Below are 20,424 nucleotides of genomic sequence, written 5' to 3' on the forward strand. Positions count from 1 at the left end.
ATCTAAGCTCTGAGTCCATAGGTTTTGAGCAATTAGATAAAGAGGTCCTCTCTTTATCATGTATCGAGTAGCCTGCCGTACACCTTTACTACCTGAACTGAGTGCTCAAGAATGGTCATGATAAACAGGTAGTGATTAACAATCTCATCTTCCAGGACCTGTGATAGGACTTCTGAACTATTGGTCTGTATGCTATGAGGACATGCAAAGAGATAGTAAATTAGACATGATATTAAACTCATTAGTTTGCAGTTGTAAGTCTTATCATATATCTGCAACTTCATTTAGAAATATAACTACAACTTCTTGTGTGCGTTGTACATAAAATGTCAGAGAACTGTGTCCAGTGCTATGGTGGAGCACTGGAACGGGCTGCACAGAGGGATTGTGGAGTCTCCTCTGGAGGTGTTCAAGATCCGCCTGGACGCCTGCCTGTGCAACCTGGTCTAGGGAGCCTGCTTTGGCAGGGGGGTTGGACTGGATGATCTCTAGAGGTCCCTTCAAGCGCCTACAATTCTGTGTCTAAAAAATTCACTACAATCATATGTATATGTGAGAAAAATTGCTCTAGTGTAACCTACCATTTCTCTTCTCATAGGACATTCTAAAATTGCTGGCCAGCGTGCCACTGTTTATAATAAGATCAGCAATTTTAACTGCAGAATTGTTGTGTATATAATGAATTGTCTTTAGGAGGTCTCCTGGTTCTCCAGATCATCACTCAAAATGAACAGGACTCCTTTTTAATTAAGCTGCGGGAGCTGTTCCATGCAATATTGCCAGCACACAAAATTTCTGAGAAGTTAAATAATAGCTAAAGATAGTTGAGAATTGCTAGCAGGGAATGTTAGAATTTTAGATATTTGGAACTTGTATACATTATGTGATAACGGATATAAATTAGATTTCTGGCCTTAAAAATTGCATTTAGAGAGGTGGGAGACTAAATAGCTATACTCAGATTGCATATAAAAAAAATGTTCTAACAATCCTAACTTCTGTTTTTGCCAAATCTGAGGGTTTTTAGAAATTTTTTCACTTATAAAATATTTGCTGGGTAAATATTTTATACTGCTATACTGGTAAAACTTCCTATTGCACTATAGCTACTGAATTCCAGTTCTGATATCTTCATCTGCTCCTTATCTGGAAATCTTTGCCTCTTTAATGAGAAGAGAAAGAAGGAAGAGATGAGTTATGCCTACAGCACTGCTGCACTCCACAGAAATACTGTGTATGGTTGAGGCTCAGTATGTACGCAAGGCAGAGAGAGTTCTTTAAATCTGGTGCAGTGATGCTGCTCTCCTCCTTCGAGGAGACATCGGTTTCAGATGTCTTCAAATGTCATCATCTTTATTGCTTCTTTCTTAATTTTTCTACTTGAAAACCATTTTAGACTATGGGGATTTTTTGTGTATTTTTTAGACCATTATTAAACACTAAAAGTGAAGAGCAAATCATGGAACTTGTCCTGCCTCCTTCCTTCTTTAATGATTAGAGAGAAACCTTTTTTTTTTTTTTTTTTTCCTAGGGATCAAGAAAATAAATGCATGATTTACTCCCTTGGGCCTCTTTTTTTTCTGGTTTCTGCTCTGAAAACCATGTAAACATGTGCTGCTGCCTTTCCCTGTTCGGGGAAGCTTTGGGCATTCTTATCATTAAGCAAGTGATTAAGTTTTATCCCAATTAGGGTTGCTTTCTTCAGTTTCCTACGGAGCTTAGCAAGCAATCACGGTAAAATGATTTATGTGAACTATTTTTTCAAAGAGAGTCAGCTTGATGATGCTTTAAAGCAAAGGAAAATTTGAAAGAGCATCACTTCTAGGGGTAGTGATGGAAGCTTGTATTCATGCTGCAAACAAACAGGAAAATAATGAGAGCTGGTGAAGAACTGAGAAGCTTTATGAAACATTTAAACAAAGTTACTAGGCTGAGTCACATTTTGTTTTGATTAAGAGAAATTATATTATTTGTGTGGACATAAAACATGAAGGTGTCTATAGCTAGGGTAGTTTTTTGAGGGAAAAAGTAATTGAGGTTTTGTGAAACATTCTATGTATTGTGATATTTGTGAAAATAGTAACATTGAGGATATGACAATATTTTAGAGAATAAGGGCTAAAAACCTAACTTTTCACAGCAAGTACTGCAGGTACAGAATGGTACTTCAAAGGCACTGCAAAGTGAAGTGAAATGTCCCTACCTTATGGGCATTCTAGGTTTTAACAAGGGGCTTGTACCTCCAGATATCCCTTCCAACCTCAACAATTATGGATTGTTTGAGCCTCAATTCCTATGTTGAGTTCTGAATTTCCAACATCAGTTATTAAGTATCATAGAATCATAGAATGGCCTGGGTTGGAAGGGATCTCAAGAATCATGGAGCTCCAACCCCCTCCACATGCAGGGCCGCCAACCTCCATAACACTAGACCAGGCTGCCCAGGGCCCCATCCAACCTGGCCTTGAACACCTCCAGCGACAGGGAATCCACAACCTCTCTGGGCAAGTATGGCTTGCTGTAACAAAGCATCTGTGAAAATTAGGCCACCAGCTATTTTTCACTTGAAGTCATGCTTGAAAATGGAAATCATTCAGATTTTTTTTTTCAAATCGGTGGTGGTGGTTTTTTTTAACAAGTTGAAGTAAGACTGCGTTGTATCATGAATAATTGAGGGTCATCTGCAAGCTGTCAACTTTGGGCACCTATTCATATTTTGCCTAGTCTGAGAGGTGAGTACTTAACCTCAACAAAATGACTTACATCACCCATACGAACAGCTCAAGCTATCTTCTGCAGATTCACAGGAAGACTGAAGCACATCTGTAGGCTTTGAAAAAACTAATGAAAGGGTCTACATTGGGATCAATACTGAAGTGTTAGGAGTGTTACCATAGGCTATTCATGGTGTCTGCACAGGCACTTATTAGTGTTGGACTGTTGATGTTAGCATATGACAGTTCCAGAAAACAGACAGGAGTAGAAAATATTTTCTGTTCTGTTCAACAGGCACATAATTGCTCAAATATTACTGACATTGAGATCATGAAGCTATGAGGGTGATCAGAGCAGTGGTACAGTTTTCCCAATTATGATGAAAGGATGTAAGATACGTACAGAAATAATAAATCAAATCTTGCACATAACTTCTGCACAGAGTCATACGAAATGCAGCTACATACTGATAATTTTTTTGTTAGTGGCATATGAGGCTACAGAACAGTGTAATCTTTATTCTGTTCATTTGGGGTGATCATAACTGAAGAGTTTGCAAGAAGAATGCATAAACACTATGACAAACTGGGAAATATGCATGTAATTTTAATGACATTAATGCTTCTTTCTATTTGTTGGTAATTGCTTACTTGCTGTATGTTAATTCAGAGACTGCTGTTAAGGAAGAAAGGAAGAAATTAATAAGAGGCAAAGACAAGACAGTGACCCAAAGTAAATAACATCAAAGATTGTAAGATACTTGCAGCTGGCCAATGAGTTGTGAAACAAATACCAGTTTAAATACTTACACGGACAGACTGAAGCTTAGGATCAAAAGACATCTTAAATTGTAAATACGCTGGTATTAGAAAAGAGGAATTGTTTCCAAGTTGTCCAACTCCTTCTAAGGAGAATTCCAGGAGTATGTCTTAATGCTGTACTAAAAGGTGCATAGGGCATTGGAAGACCTGTTTAGCTAGTGGCAGAGGCTCCTGGAGAAAAAGCCAGACTGTTGCTAATCCTAGGGAGGCCTGGACCATGCATGGACCCTAATGGGAAGCAGGAGACATGGCTAAGGGGTACAGAGATGGGGAAAGGAGTAGTTGTGTTCAGGGCTAAGCGTGAGCTGGCACTGGAGGGCCTGCCTGCCTTTAGTTAGGAACCAAGGGTAGGAACCTCTCTGAGGACAGGAGGCAGCACAGAGCAGGGCTTGTCAGAGGCCGGAGCTCAATCCTGTCTGGGAACTGGCAGTGATTTTAACAGCTGGAGCCATTGCAGGGGCCAAGCTGGCCCCAGCATAGCCCCGACCTCAGGGATGAACTTGAGAGGGACAGAAGTGATACAAGAACATCTCACCTCATAACTATGTTGTACACAACATGAACTTCCACTGGAAAAATTCATCAGAATGTGAACTTCGAGTTCAGTGGCTTTTTAAGCTGGATTTTTTTTTTTTCCAAATTCTTACTATGTATTTCTCAAACCTTTTCCCAAGTCTGCTTAGTATTAAAAAGAAACATGAATGTTTCCCATATGAATCAAACAAGGTTTATAGCTTTTCTCAAGTTTTATTGACATGTAGTACTGAGCGCCTGCTATAATGGAGGAAATTCATGTCAGTGGGAATATTAGAAAAGAAAAAAATATAAGAAGGTGATTTATTAGGAGCAGTATCTCTTCTTAAAGCTGGCTTAAATTTATAAGAATTTTCCAGCGTCCGTTTAAAGATTTTGCTGATTTTGTATCCACATGAGAGCAACATGGAACTCTAATTGCACCACACTGTTCTCAGAACAGTTCTGCAAAGATACGCTGCATTAAGGAGGACCTTTTATTAATGAGACTGCACTTGGCAGGAACTGTATCAGTGAGATAATCATATAGAAACATGTTTATTTTAAACTTTCAAGTTGGAGTCTCCTGTTTCACAAGGGATTATATGGCTGTAGTTCTTCTGACCTTAGCAGAATTATCCCTAATTTACACCAGAATAACTGATTTTGTTTACAACCCTAACCAGCCACTGGAAATACCAGTAATGTACAGAACTCAACTTTTGGTACGGAATTTAGGAATGAGCTGGGAGATTTCAGCACTGGAAGGACTGGAGAGGCTAATCAGACATAACAACTAGAAAGTTAGTGTCATGGTATACTCAGCATCTCTGGGGATGCGGTTTTAAATACTGTGTATACCCAAAAACCTAATTACATAATTTATTTTAGCTAACTATAGTTTTTGGACAGAAATGTAAATATTAGTTAGGCAGGAGCAGTGGAGAGATACGATACGCAAAGTCAGCAGTAAAGCTTTTGAAAGAGCGCCAGTAAAAAGCACTCTTAACATCATTGAAGGCTTGGCTTACAACAATGGCAAAGAAGGGAAGATACCAGTTGTGTATGAAAACTTCATTTTTATGATGTAAAACTGAATTTTTTTAAGGTTTCATTTGATTATTCAGTGCATGTAATTGAAGACGTTATTGTGTCTGCTATAAGCCATTTCTATTGTGTTAAGTTGATCTGTGAAAGATAATTTTTTTTTGTTCTTCACAATTATAGTACATGTCCATCATGGATATAACAGTTCAGCAACAGTCAAAAAAGAAAATATGTTCTAGAGACTAATGAACTAGGCAGAGTAGGCTCTGTTTTGCCACAGATAGATGGCCTTAACCAAAACACTTGTTTTCTATATCCCTCTTTCTGTTCAATACTAAAAACTGTCCCCTTGGTGCTCTTAAGTTTTGTCAGGGGTGGTTTTAGTTCATGAATCCCAGAAAACATAAAAGTGATCTTTGCTATCATTTCCTGTCAGAACAGCGCCAACCACGAAACTACCGCAACACAAGGTTAAGGTCTTATGAGGAATTAAAAAATACCACAAACTTATTTTTCAGCTTCTGTCCAAAAATGTTCTTCGAACTAATGACCTTTACATTTTAAGACTCTTTTAATATTTTAGCGCATAACTTCTAAGGTCATATCTCATCAAAATAAATTATTATGGCCAAATATTAAATCTGTAAAGACAATGCATCAATACCAGATCCAGAAAATGCAGCTTAGTACAATGCTGTTTATTTTAAGATAGTATTCTGATTAGATTTAAAAGATGACATGAAATTTCTGTGCATTTCAGCATGATGAAGAATATTTTTCATCTTTAATTTGCAATCTTTATGAAATGGGAACTTGCAAAAATGTCCTGCAGATGTTTTTGTTTGTGGATCAAAATTGATTACAGTGAAGTCATCTGAAATGTTTAACTTGCAGTGTTTCTGAGTGACTGAGCCTATGTTTTAAATAATAGCATGAATATGGGTAGGGATGTAAGACTGTAAAGAAATCTCCTTTGTTATTAAGGAATAATGAATTCCATCCTTTTTTCTCTATTTCATGTGTTATTCCTTCATTTTTCATTCTCTTCTTTATGAAGTAGAAACACTGAGGTGTTAAAATGCACTTACCTTCCTTCTGAAATTTTTCCTGGACACTTGGACTTGATGCAGGTGATGAGAGACTGTTTGGGAGAAAAAACACCTACCCTCAAGACAGGTTTCCTCTGTCTTTCAATATATGTATGACATGGGCATCCTGCCTTCCTTCCTCCATTCCCATTCCTGTGCATTTGGAGTTTGTAAATCATCTTGGTTGCGCATCCTTCCCTTTTTTTCTTGAGAACTGAGATACACGGAGCCCTTCTGAGATTTCTAATTGATTCACAAATGGTAACCCTGCAGGGCAATGTTAGGAAAGAACAGAGGATCTATTTTGTTCAGGCAAACAAATATATTAACTTGAGTGCCTGCTGCAAAAGAATACTGCAGAATCTACATGTCTGTGAAGTTTAAGGGGGCGGTTAATCTGTGATGAGTATCATTCTCTATTCATTTCTGGCAAAAAGATATTTTGTTTATTTTTTACCTGTAACTAAGTATTGCATCATTGCACAGCCTTCTTAATAAATGAAATGGATCTTCTCCTTTGTCTGAAAAGTTCATTCATGGCAGTAAAAAAATAACAATTTAATATAAGTTCAGTGTATTTTGCTTCTTTGATTTATATCTGCTAACTCACCACTTTCACGTAAGATAGCGAATGTGATGAAAAACACTGAGATATCAGTATACAACTTACCAGAACTCACTATTCATTTGTATGAAAAATAACAGGGCTCTCTTCCCTTCTAAATCCTATCATTTTCACTGGGGGCATCCTGGTCCTTTTATGACACAAGCCTAAACACAGACAAGCATATTATACAATTCATTAACTGATGAAGCTTTTTAATACTTGATTTGTAGTCCCTATTTTTCCAGTGTGAGTGTGCAGGCAGCTAGAAAACAACACTAAGGAAGGCATTTTTAAATGCTTATTGTTTCGTCTGTTTTGTATATTGTAGCTGACACCAGTCTTGGAACAGATGATGTTTATGATGATAAAGGGTGCCAGTGTGATGTGTCAGTAGAAGATCTCACTCCTGCACTTAAAACTGTCATCAGAGCAATCAGGTGAGTAGAAAATACCGAGTGAATAAATATTTCAGATTCCTGTAATTAAGGCACTAAATAATTGCGTGTCAATTAGTTGAACATATTACACAACTGTATTTGTCACATAACTAATGCTGATATGGTTTACTCGTCCTTTGTCTTCATCGTTTCTCTTCCATTGTCAGCTTTTCAGTTTCCAAAAGTATCGTGTGATTTGGCTACGAAAAGAAAGAGAATAATGAGTGCTGGTTTCTAGTATATTTCCTGTAATCGAAATCACTGTATTTAATTTTGATGTAGCTTTACTGAATGTATATCACCTTGCTCGGAAAAGTTACTTCCTTCAAAGGTTTACATTTTCATTGCATTTCCATATTCCTGAAACCGTCATCTGGCTTTTACTGCAACTTTCTTCTGGTACCAGCAGGATAATGACATTCATTCAATTGTGCAAAACCTTGCCTGCCATTGAAGTAAATATTACCCCAGTGATTTAAAACTAATAGTTACCTTCTTTTCCAAGGAAGTAGAAAACTACATTGAAACTTATAAAATTACCAGTATTGAATGCTTAAATTTAGTATTCACCCTCCTGAGACTGCCAAAGTTCTTGTACTAAATATTTTGAAGTGAAATTCCTGACAGGCAAACCTGCCACCATAAAGAGTAAACTGATAAGCAAAGAGAGCTCTGTCGTCCCCTGTCTGCCTGCAACAAACCTGGTGCTATGTCTGGGGGTTGCCCGCTGGGCCCTGTATCACACTTGGTCACTGCTTCAGGAGGCAGGCACCAGCCACAGGGGGTTTCTGCAAAAAAACAATGGAAAGGTGTTGTTTTCTTAAAGGGGGATTCTTGCCTTAGTTCTCTCAGTGCTAGAAGAGTGAACTCAAGTTCTTTATCAAATAATTTATACGATGGGAACCTGCACAAGCTGCTTGTATTTCCTTCCCCTTTTTCCACTGATTGCCAATGTAGACAGATAGCTGGTAAGGCAGTTTCTAATTCTCTTCTGCAAGCCAAGGCAGCTCGACAGATCACTTGCAGATGTCTGTTCCTACCATCTTTCCAATCTGCCTGGAAATGACCTCACAGAACGTGTCAGATACCAGTTCCATGCTCACAGCCACTGTGACGGGCTACTTAAATGTCACTGCTGTGAACCATCTCTTGTCAACAGTGCTTCAACAGGTGACAGAAATCCTTATGTACTGTGAGCGTTCAGCTACAAGGCAGACCTGTTCCTCTGAATGGAAAAGGTTCAAATTTGGAACAGTCAGCATATATTTTGGCTCTGGTGCCAAAAATGCTTGTCTGGGATGTTGCATTTTAAACAGACTGGTTGAATCCTGGCTCCAAGTGCACCTTGCCACTGTACTGGCAAATGATACTAATGGCCATCTCATTCTTAATACTGTCCAAATTCCTTAAAACTTGATATTTTAGTACTAGCTGAATGATTGGGGCTTCTTTTCAAGGACACCACTGAATTGTTTTCAGTGCATCACCCACATCTTTTCACAGAATCTCAGAATAACTGAGGTTGGCAGGGACCTCTGGGTCCACCTGGTTCAAGTTCTGCTCAGGTTCTCTTGGTAGTTATCAGCTCTAACGGAAAGGCGCTGAATTCAAAGGCCATTGCTGGCAAACTTCCTCCACGGGATCATCTGAAGAAATTTTCTAAAAATATCAAAGATGCAACAGTCTCATTGTTTCAGTAATGCACTATTCAACCAATAATGGTAAACTTGTTAGATTATCTCCAATTTTGTGTACTCCGCTTACTAAAGAATTCATTTCACCAATGGGGTTGAGAAGAGTTTTGCATTTCCACTTGCTGTCAGCCAAGAAATCTGTCCCATTTCTCCCTGCAAATGTTAGCATATCACATCTTTCTTCAATAACACATCTTTATTTGAGATATTTAAAGCATAATAAGCAATATTCTTCAGACTTTTGTTAACCTTAACCTCCCAAATTCAAGAGACTGATAATTCAGTTTGTCAGATAGCTGATACTCCTCTTTCTTATTATTCAGAGTGTCTGTTACCTGACCACACTGGGATCTATGCAAACATCTGAAGAAGGATCTGAGACACTACATAGTAACTAGAATTTCAAGATGATAGCATCTGTCCATATGGAAACTTTGTCCCTCATTTTGAAGTTTGTTTTTAGCATCGGCTTTGAATTGCAAAGGAACAGGGGAGGGTGGAAGCTTTCCTTTCATGCTAGTATACAGGAGCAGATGAGGACAGAAGGTACTTGAATAGCTTCAATCAATAGGATACAAAAGACCTCAACAGCACACAGCAGAATCCATTCAGCTACATCACCTTCAGAAAACAGGACTCCCAGGTGGTCCTACTGAAGACCCATCGCATGGACCTGCCCATAACCCTTCAAGCTGCCCACCTCCTTTCAAAGCTCCCCAGCTGAGCCTTCCCCAGTGCAGATTTTGTGCCACTCCTTCCATCCCCTTTACTCCAAACTCTCCGTTTGCCTCCAACCTAAGGCAGTAGGAAAAGTAAGGAAAAACTGCTCTGTGCGTTTGTAAACGTTTTTGAGATGAGCAGTGCATTTTAGATGAGAGATGCATCTAACTTCAGGCCAGCAAGAGTCCTGCTCCCTGCAGATGCAAGCTGGCCTCCAAGAGCAGTGCACAAAAGCAATTCTTGCTAGCTAGCTTCTTTGTCAGCAGGTTTTGTTGCACTAATCAACTGGCTGTAGCCTTGCTGTGAGCAAAAAGCTGTTCATATCCTGCTATCAGAGCTGTTGGAGACTCAGCTCTCACTGTTAGTTCACAATTAGTTCACAAGTATAGAAGAGAGACCAAGACTAATTTGTTTCCATATATGGTAAAATCTCTGATCATTTTTCATAGCATAAGGCTCTAAGATTTGTAATACAGAACAACAGAAATGCTGAAATTATTGTATTATTTATGAAACACAAAATTAGAAAGAATAAATAAATATGCAGTAGGGAATAACTGCAAGGGCAGGAAGAGGAACTTGTTGACCTAAGAGGTCTTTTCTCTCTTTAATTCTAGTGATTGCACAGATGTATTTTCATTTGTTGTTAATAGGAAATAATAATAAATTTAGCTAAATATAACGAAACATGAGAATTCCTGGGCTGATAAGCTGTGCAGCTGAATAGTCATACATATTTAATAGTAGAATAAGGAAAATATGATTTTCTATTTATCTTAAGTCTTGGAAATGTTTCTGCTACCTCTACAAAAAGTCACTGTGTTGTTTCAGAATCCTCTGCTTCTTTTCAATCCCAATGCCTTGTATATTTTTTGCACAATGTGTTTCAGCATTTCAGCAAGGGTCTTTGATGAGTCTTTGGGTACTACAGCATTGAGCTTGGGAGAAAGCAATGTCTTTGGCTTTTAGGCAATGGGTTTGTAGTTAAGGCTCCAAAGAGGAGATGGTATAGACCCAGATGCCCTACACATGGTGAATCTAACTCATCACCACCTATGTCTATTTTATCTTCCCTATATTGGATCCAGATATCTTCTGCATGTTGCAGTTTAGAGTTATCTAGCAAGCTAAGAATAGTGGGATGGAGGAATCAACACAGCTGTATCTGTGTGTATCTGTTTTCCTGATATAGAGAGTAAACAAACAAACTGTGGATATTTCATGTGGGTATTTCATGGGCAGAATGACCTACCCAAATTTAATATTTATGGCAGGACTTGTGTATGAGTTTGCCTGCAATCCCAGTGCAATGATGCTCCATTTCCTCCTGAGATGGTGGCAAGACTGACAGGATATAGGCTCAAAAAACAGCATGCATATGACAGGGCTGCAGGGATGGTTAGAGATGTTATGACTTGGTGCCAGTCTCAGTGCATTAATGGTAAGCATAATACCTTTCAATGATGTAAGGCGTGACGTGAAAAGAAAATCAAATGCAACAAATGCAAGTAATGTATACAACTTGCAAATTCAGGAAACACTGTAATTCTCTATCAGTGCCGATCATGAAGGTCAGACAAAAATTGCTATTCTAACAATTAACAGGACATGTTGGTCTAATTCAACAGAAAAGAATGTTTGGTTTTTTTTTCTGCTCTCTGGATGCATCATTGAAAAAGGCTACAATTTATGGCTAATTCTCACCAGAAAAACAGTGGTGCTGATGACTGTGACAGGTTTATAGAACAGCATGTCTTCTGTCACATTATATTTGAGTTATAAAAACAACACATTCCAGCATGGCATACAGTGATTTAAAAATAGAAACAACGTTTTAAAAAACGGTGAGACGTGCACAGTTTTGTTCCTCTGGGTTAATTCTTACTTTAAATTACTGCTGCTATGTCCGTGCTAACAGGGATTGCCAGTGGCAACTCGATTCGTTTCTGACGAGTCTTTTTTGCCCCCGTGTGGTGTAGCTGGAAAAGACACACCATGCTATCTATGTTCTGATTGCTTTCTCTGTCCCTACTGTTGGTAGGCTAGAGAATATAAGTAATTTTTGCTCATATTCCCTTTTATTTGTACAGGTGTGTTGCCCACCTTCATTTTTAACACAGAGTAGGCCCCTTTTTTTTTTTTCCAGAAGCACAAATGAAGGAAGCTCAAAAGCTTCTTATTCTCAAGTCAACTGCTATTTTTGAATATGCTCTGTATAGTTGTAATAATATTTCCAAATGGGTGTTCAAAGCTATCAAGCTCAATTAGATAGTTATTTCTAGATACTGAAAGACATTTGAGCTTTGTAAGTTGAGAGTAAATAACTATGGAGAATCAACTGAATTTAATAACCACGGAGCGGTTGCTAGGCTCCATTGCTGAAAGAGTTCGTGTTTCATGTTCGTAATTAACTCACAGGCTTTTAAAGTGCCAGCTTTTTATAAGCTTTTTTCTTCTTTTTTTTCACAGTTTATGTAAAATTGTATGTATTTGAAGTAAAAAGAAGTAAGCAACGAGGGTCTGTTCCAAACCCTGCGGAAGTTAATTTAGATGGCATCATACGAGCTAATACCTAAACCAGAAGCAGCATAGTTACAACTTACCATGCTGCTTTTGGGGCTGCATTTGATTTCTGAACATTACAATAGCCAGGAAGTTGCTATAAACCTGCAAAGTGGTGATGAAGGGTTTTCTGCACATTGATTAAGATTCTATAGTTGTTAATAAAAAATACTTGTCTGCCTCTTTCCTTTTGAAATCACACAGTTCTGGTATATTACATTTTCTTTACTTATTCCATTAATTCACCAATTTTGCTTTTCTAAGAGTTCTGTATTTTTCACTTTTATCAAGAGCATGAGGTAAAAAATGGTGACCATCTAAACTGACAGAATAATAACAAAAGAACAATACTTTCTTGTATGTCAACTACATCATTTATTCTTCATAACCTGAGTAAAGAACCAGATTGCAGGAGATTGTGCTGCCAGACTGTTACGAACAGAGCGCCCTGCCATCATCTGACAGCTAAAAGGAAAAAAAAAAATCCACATCCCACCTTCAGAGACTTCCAGATGACAAAAGGCACCAAAATCTATTAGTCTGGAAAAAAGGAAAGTGCATCATCATCTGATATATTTAAAACTTTGTGGAGATCAGTCCTGAAATGTCAAGGTGATGGACTACTCTTAACAGGCCTTTTCCATTTTAATTTCTGAAATCAGAATCATATTTCAAGTTAGTGGCAAGCAATCTCATTTTAACTGGCAGTTACCAGAATGGGAAATAACAACCTGAGTGCTGTCAGAAAAGGCTGATATTATTTGGAAGCACATTTGTGCATAATACTGAAATGAGTGGAGGATCACTGTAAACCAATCATCTGACTCCATGCATCATAATGTCTGTCCCAACCATGCAAAGTAGGGTTTTCCTGACATTCCACTCAAACACTACTACAGGACGGTGTTTGGTTTTTTTATTGATTTTTATTGTCCTCTTACAGTTACTGAATGCATATCATAATAAACACTGTCATCTGCTCACTGTCAGTCGCTTTCCAAATTTGTCATTTCTATTCTTTCAAATTTGTGATACAACAATCAAGCTTTTCATTCCATAAAGAGCTACTTGGTGGACATCCCATTTCTACAAAAGCATCACAGAAAACTGTAAAGCTGTACTGAGAATATCTTAAAAGAAATTATCTGACAATATTTTGACAGTAGAAAATATTGCATTGCTTTGTAACCACTTTGAAAATTAATCTGTGAAATGCTTCTTCCCCAGAATTATGAAATTTCATGTTGCAAAGAGAAAGTTTAAGGAAACACTTCGTCCATATGATGTCAAAGATGTCATTGAACAGTATTCAGCGGGTCATCTAGACATGTTGTGCAGGATCAAGAGTCTTCAGTCACGGTAGGAAAACAGCAGTTTCTGCTCTGAATAGGCATCTTGTTGTAACATTTGCTGTATAATGAATATTGATAACATTTAACATTTCTGTGTCATATTTGGGTACAGATTGCCCATCCATGCTACAGCCCAGCTGTGTTCAGAACACAGCCGAGACAGAAACTAAATTGTGTGTGAAAACACACGAAAGTGCATGTATCTAATTTTCTGCCAGAAAATGAAAACCTGAATGATAGAAAAGGTTATCCTTTATCTGAAAAGTTCTTTCATGAATGAGGAACATATGCTGTCAGAAGGATTAAGTCAACATTGCTAACTTCCCTTTTCCCCAGACATTCTCTTTTCACACTAAAGAAATTTTGGACTACATCTAAAGCATAGGATCAGAGAAATCATGTTCTCAGTTCCCAGCAGTAATAAAATGACTGTTGCACTGTGTGTACCCCAGCAATTCCAGCTCCAGCTCTCTCAGTTGGTGGCTAATTTCTAACTCCCAGTTAGTGCCAACATAAAAGAAAAGCTATCTGCAAGATTATGTCAAAATGTTCCAAAATCTCTCATTTTTTCCATTATTTTCTGATGTAATTGAGTTTAGTTTCTTTCTCAGGTGCTCTTCTGAAGCGCTGTCATTTTAATACTCGGTGTCTGGATAGAGCAAACACTTCCAACACTGCCCCATTTTCAGGAATCACAGCAGCTTTTAATTCTCTTACAGTGTTGACCAAATTCTTGGGAAAGGACAAATCACTGCAGATAAAAGAAGTAGAGAAAAGAATACAGCAGAGAATGAGACAACTGATGACCTCAGCATGTTAGGGCGTGTAGTCAAGGTGGAGAAACAGGTAGAGTGATTGCCTGTGCCTGTGGTTTTGTCTTGTTCTGTTGCTCTTGACTTTTGTGTATTTTATTACCAGTTTCAAATGCAAACTAGCTTTCTCTGATATCTGCTTCCTATATACAATGACATAAAAGATATATGAATCATATTACTTCAACTGTGTTCCATGTACAAAAAAATAAGATTGAAAAAATTGCAAGTTAATGATTTTTCCCCTTTTTATCAGCTTGCTTATGAAAAACTTGTAGCTAGAAGGCTTTTGACATTATTTTTCATGAGTCAATAGCTTGTATCAAGCTCCTAACATTTTTCTCTTCAGCAGTTTCATTTTCCTTCTGCTTGGGTTCCAAACATTTCAAAATGATATTCTGCATTAATCTTAAGCTTTTCCTCTTCTCCTGTAGGTACAATCCATTGAGTCAAAACTGGACTGCCTGTTAGATATTTATCAACAAGTCTTGCGAAAAGGATCCGCATCAGCGCTCACTTTGGCTTCACTTCAAATGCCGCCTTTTGAATGTGAGCAGACTTCTGATTATCAAAGTCCATCCGATAGCAAAGATTTGTCTAGCTCTGCACAAATCAGTGGATGTGTATCCAGATCAGCTAGTGCCAATCTGCCTCGTGGCCTACAGCTAATACTGACACCAAATGAATTTAGCACTCAGGCTTACTATGCTATTAGTCCTGCTATGCATAGTCAAGCGACGCAAGTGCCAAATGATGGACATGCAACAGTTAACAACACATCAAACCAAATAAACCAGGCAACTAAGCCAGCAACTCCAACAACACTGCAAATACCACCTTTCTCATCAGTGAAGCATATCAGTAGGCCTGAGCCCGTTCACATTATTCCTGTAACCACACAGGAAAATATTTCTGATGTCACCGCTTGCCTTGTTGCATCAAAGGATAACGGACAAGTCGCTCAGCCCAGCACAACCAAGGATCTCACGTGGAGAAAAGGACTGGATACAGAAGGGGAACCTTTGCTCTCAGTTAAACCTGTGGTGCAAATGGATTTAGGAAAATCTTTATCTATACAAAACCTTATACAATCAACAGAAGAACTGAATGTACAGATTACTGGCAGTGACTCCAGTGGTTCAAGAGGTAGCCAAGACGTATACTCCAAATGGAGGGAGTCAAAATTATTTATAACTGATGAAGAGTTGGAGACAGAGGCAGGAACAGAGACTACTGAAGCCATCTCTCGCCCACTAGTGGAAACAACTCTCTCCACTGACTCTCTAAGGACTGGAATATCAAGATCATCTCAAAGCATTTGCAAGCCAGGGGACGGTACAGAAGCACTCAGTCTGCTCCATGTCAAACTTAAATAACAGCTTGTAGGCTTTCTTCATTGGCTGAGTCATTCCTCTAGTCATACATATCATAGCATGAACTATTTTGAAAGCCTTTTTAATGAGATAAAATCACAAAAACAGGATGAATCTGAAAAGCAGTTGAATGAGCCCATATCTTCTAGTTGCATGAAAATGCATGTTCAAGTGATGGCTAAAATTCAGATTTATACCTACAGTATGGCAGCCTTTCATGTAGTACAGTAGGTTTAAATAATGAATTGCCTACAAAGCTAATGCTGCAGGATGTATCAAAAAGCAAAAATTTGAGCATTTAGACCTAGTGCCGTTTCCACAGGGCGAAAGTAAAAATTGTAAGATTTAAAGCACTTTGCTTCTGAACTAATTAAATATATATATATATGTCCTGATTTAGATGATTATGTTTACAACAAAGAATTATCTACAGCTGCTAGCAAGGTACCAAGGAAATCAGATATACGGGATTAGAAATGGCTGCCAGTTGCAAGATACACACGTTAGCTCATCAGTAATTAATTATTTTTAACTCTGAAAAGCAGTATGTTAATGTATCCATCTGATTTTTGACGATTTAGTGTTGTGGCAGAGTACCCGACACACCGCTACTATCACATTGTTCTTTACAATGAGAGTGTTTTATTGTTATGAAAGGTTTGTATTCTAAGCATCAGGGCTGGCCTCAGAAATGGATAATTTGGGTGACTGCACTAAGAACACAAGGGAATCTCTCCTTTTTCCAGACTCACTGAGGAACTGTCTTGTGCATCTGAAACATTTTGGCAGCAGTATGCGAGGCAAAGATGCAGGCACTGCTCTCGTTGTAGAAGCAGTATTTCATTCATTTGAAAATCTGACAGTCTTCATTGCGGTCACAACCTGATGCCATGACAGTAGTTTGTGAGGCTGGGGAGTGAGGGAAGAAGAGGAACTGAAATACAGAGTGAAAGTAAAGATGACAGCGCAGGGAAGAGGGAAAGACAACACAATCGATGAAGAAAAAGGAATAAAGATTGAGATGGGCAGGAAGGGAAATTATCCGAGAAAATAGAAAAAGGAAAGTAAAGAGAGAAAAATATATATTTTTTTAATTCCAGCCTTTTAGACACAGATAGTGAGTGCTATTTCAAAAGAAGCCATTGGAGGCAACCAGAAATGGAAATGGAAGTAGGAAAAGAACATTCACTGAAAAAATTGAAGGCAGTTGTTTTGTTTGGGTTTTTTTTGTTGTTGTTGTTGTTGTTTTTTAATTTTTGTGTGTGATTTTTGTTTGGTTTTGCTCTTTTTTTCTTTTTTTTTCTTTTTTTTTTTTTAATAAAATAAAATGTGAGGAGGAGAGAATTTGATCTGGCTTTTATAGCTTTGTCCCAACCGCAGTCATTTCTTACAAGGTTTCCAGTAGAGGACCTTCAGACTCTTTCCTCCTAAAACCTGAGGCTTAAAATTCAAAAATTCAAAGTCGACATCAGACTGAGCATTCCTGCTTGATACATCCTCTTTTTTCTTATCCTACCTGCACTTTGCTTCTGCTGAGATGCAGGAGCAGTGTTAGTGCCTATCTACACATCCCCAGCAAGGCTTCACCACTGGAAGAACCCACGCAGAGCCTAACCAGGCTTTCATTTTTCCCAGCTGAACAAGGTTTCTGTGTGTTGCCTCCCCCCCACATTCATACCCTACCTGCACCACAACCTTGTAGACAACCTGACTTGGGCTCAGCTTCCTTCTAGCAGCAGGAACAGTGAATGTATGGGGGTGCCAGTGCCAGCTCACTCAGGGCAGTGTTTTCTCAAGGCCCAGACCTGCTGGGAACTTACTACGTACATCAAAAACATCACTCCAGTCTTAATCATGGCTAAATGCTGTAGATTGTATTGTGAAGGACTTGATCTGTTTACTATGAAACCATTGTAATTTCTGCTTCCATATTTCCTTTACAAAAGTATTCCTGGATATTACATGATAACCTTATTATGTGAAAGTACATGCAAACTGTAGAGTGTATATATTGTGTCATTATGTGGGGTCCATGGATGGTACACTGTGCTCCACGGCTCACACCAGAGCAAACTTCAGCTGTTCAATCCTGAAAGACGCCTTGAAGCACAATTTCCTCACCACTGATTTGCCATATAATTTACCACATTCAGCCTTTCCTGTTTTCTTTAATGTGCAGTCTGGTTATACAAAGACCTGCTTACAACAGTAATTTTGCGAGGATAAATAGATTTTTTCCACATTTGCATTCATTTAACTTATTTGAATGTCTGCAGTTCATCCAGGCGTATTTGAAAGTTTAAAGTACAATTCAAAATTTTAAAACTTACAAGTTTTTAGGCTTTTTTTTCTTTTTTTCTGAGTGGTTCATGGTGCCTTTCTTGCCTTTTATATGAAGCTTCCTGCCAGCCTAAGCATACATCCACCCTTAGGTTCAGCTCAGGAGCACGACATGAGGCACATGACAACATGCGTCAGTAACAAAACTCTCTTCCCCTCCTTGATGGGACAGAAAACTGAAGGCACCATGAATTGGCCTGCAATCTTCCACCTTTGCCTGCATGAGCCAATCACTGCCTCCCACTGAGCCAGGAAGGAGGCAGTGGGAGGACTTAGCTTTGGCTCTGACTGTACACATCCAGTACCAGAAGCAGGGCCTTGGGTTTTGCTGATAATTTATCTCACAGAAACTTGGTATTTTTGCCTTAAATGACATGCTTGAGTCCTTCTAATTTTAAGTTAATTTATTTAATACAATGTTGTGCACAAAAAGAATGAATTCTATAAATTATGTATGAAAATGTTAATGTCTTTACAAAGTAATAATAAATCTAGAATATCGTATCTTTTCAAATCATGGTTTAAAAACCTGATTTTTTTTTTCTTTTATGCTCACCATTATTATTTTTGTAGCTGCAAGTCTTATCATATAGGATTTTTTTTTAACATAATATTGATAGAAAATAGAAAGAGTAGTGAGACTATATGAAATTATGGAGAGGAAGAATTGTTTGTTTGGATTTTTATAAGCTTTTCTCATATTTTATCATCGGGAATTTCCTGTTTCTGCACTCTCTCTTTAAACGACAGTGTCATGACTGACAGTCATTCATTGATTTCACAAAAGAATGACCTGTCTGGCTTTTTAAGTCTTGTCTTGAGCCGCTTATTAAATTCAAGCTCATGATAGCTAATAAGAATTTCTTATGATTAGGGACAGAGGACAAAATTTCTTCTGACTTGCAATCCATTAGAGGGTTGCTGAAGTGAGAATTTGAACCTAGTAAAAGCTTCAGGAATTAAGCTTTATACAAATAACTGTTTTCTGATCAGTATGTTTCTTGTATTCGATTGAAGAGAGAACCAAAAAGAATAGTTTTGATGATTATTATTTCTTTAAGAATTTGTATTTGTTCCTGGCTTACATGATCTATACTTTTTATTTAAATATGAATATAGTGTTTTAGCCTAGGATTCAAGATTGCAAAGATCATACACTTTTATTCACAGTGCCCACGGTTGTTACATATTTTCAAGTTAATACTATCTAGAGTGACTGCTCTCATTACAGCATGGTGATGAGCAATTCACCTGCTCTTCTGCAGTAAGTCAAATCATACTGAATTGCTGATGTAGTAGAACATCTGAAGTAGAGTAGTATTTCTGGATTGAGACCTGCAATCCTTACACAAGCAAAAATTCTACCGAATTCAGTAAGAATTTTTCTTGACTCGAGAGCTCAGATTCAAATACTTACCTTGTTGGGCATCTGTTTAAAGTGAAGATGGTAATATTCCAATTATTTCCTGAGGAAAGTAATACTTAGCTGAATTTACCCATGTCACATTGACTATATAAGAGATAACGCACAAAGTACCGATGTAAAAAGGGAAGAAGGAACATTTTAAAAAAGCACATAGGAAAGGAAAATAATCATAAAAGAGGAGTGAGGGGGAAAAGAAATACAACAGCAAAGGAATTTAAAAAAAATAAAAATTTAAAGACCTGAGGCTAAATTCATCCTTGGATGGCTTCACTTGACTTCAATGAATTCTCTACCCAGCTGGGTGAAGTTCAGCCTTCGCTGAGATAACCAGGCTCAGTTCCACTGACCTTCAAGGAACTGAACCCACCTATACCAGGAATGAACTTGCCTCTCTGGGCCAACTTTTGTCCTGACTCACATGTCATGCAATCCTTTTGGATTATCTACAGAATCATTAGGTTTGAATGAGATACAGGTCAGAAAAGAATTTGCCCCAGATACTTCTGCTTCAGTTTTTTGTTGTTTTTTTTTTTCAAGTGTGTTAATCAACTTAATTCAAATGGATTACAACATCACACAAAGTGCTGTCACTGTCTAAAAACTGGTTTTTGAAATAAGAATTGTGCCCTTCAGGGTCAGTGGGAGCATGTAATATTTTCCTGTTTGTTTATCTGGACACAGATGTGGCTGTACCCTGAGCTATGCACAGGACAATTCCAGACATACCCAACATCACCTGCTATTGGAAGCATTTTTTACTTCCTTGCAAGATAAAATGCCAGTTTGGCAACAGGGTAAGGGTGTATGTAAAGCTGTTACCACTGACCCTGCAGGGGCATTAGCCAGTACATTACAATGTTAATTGTAACTTCTTGACAAAGTTGAATCCATATTGTTGTTAATAAAAATCATTTGGA

At 38.0% G+C, this 20,424-nt stretch overlaps 1 protein-coding gene across 3 annotated transcripts in view; it reads left to right on the forward strand.

The window, feature by feature from the left end:
• The window catches only part of KCNQ5 (potassium voltage-gated channel subfamily Q member 5), a 259,328-nt gene extending 238,916 nt beyond the window's left edge, over nucleotides 1–20,412 (forward strand). For all 3 annotated transcript variants that reach the window (XM_048938247.1, XM_048938248.1, XM_048938249.1), the window contains 4 exons: nucleotides 7,120–7,228; nucleotides 13,432–13,563; nucleotides 14,276–14,402; nucleotides 14,803–20,412. In XM_048938247.1, coding sequence (XP_048794204.1) covers nucleotides 7,120–7,228; nucleotides 13,432–13,563; nucleotides 14,276–14,402; nucleotides 14,803–15,744 — 1,310 coding nt within the window. In that variant the 3' untranslated portion in view covers nucleotides 15,745–20,412. The remainder of the gene's footprint in view (nucleotides 1–7,119; nucleotides 7,229–13,431; nucleotides 13,564–14,275; nucleotides 14,403–14,802) is intronic.
• The last annotated feature ends 12 nt before the right edge of the window (nucleotides 20,413–20,424 follow it).

Source organism: Lagopus muta, chromosome 2 (assembly GCF_023343835.1).
Source record: "Lagopus muta isolate bLagMut1 chromosome 2, bLagMut1 primary, whole genome shotgun sequence".
Classification (NCBI taxonomy): Eukaryota; Metazoa; Chordata; class Aves; order Galliformes; family Phasianidae; genus Lagopus; species Lagopus muta.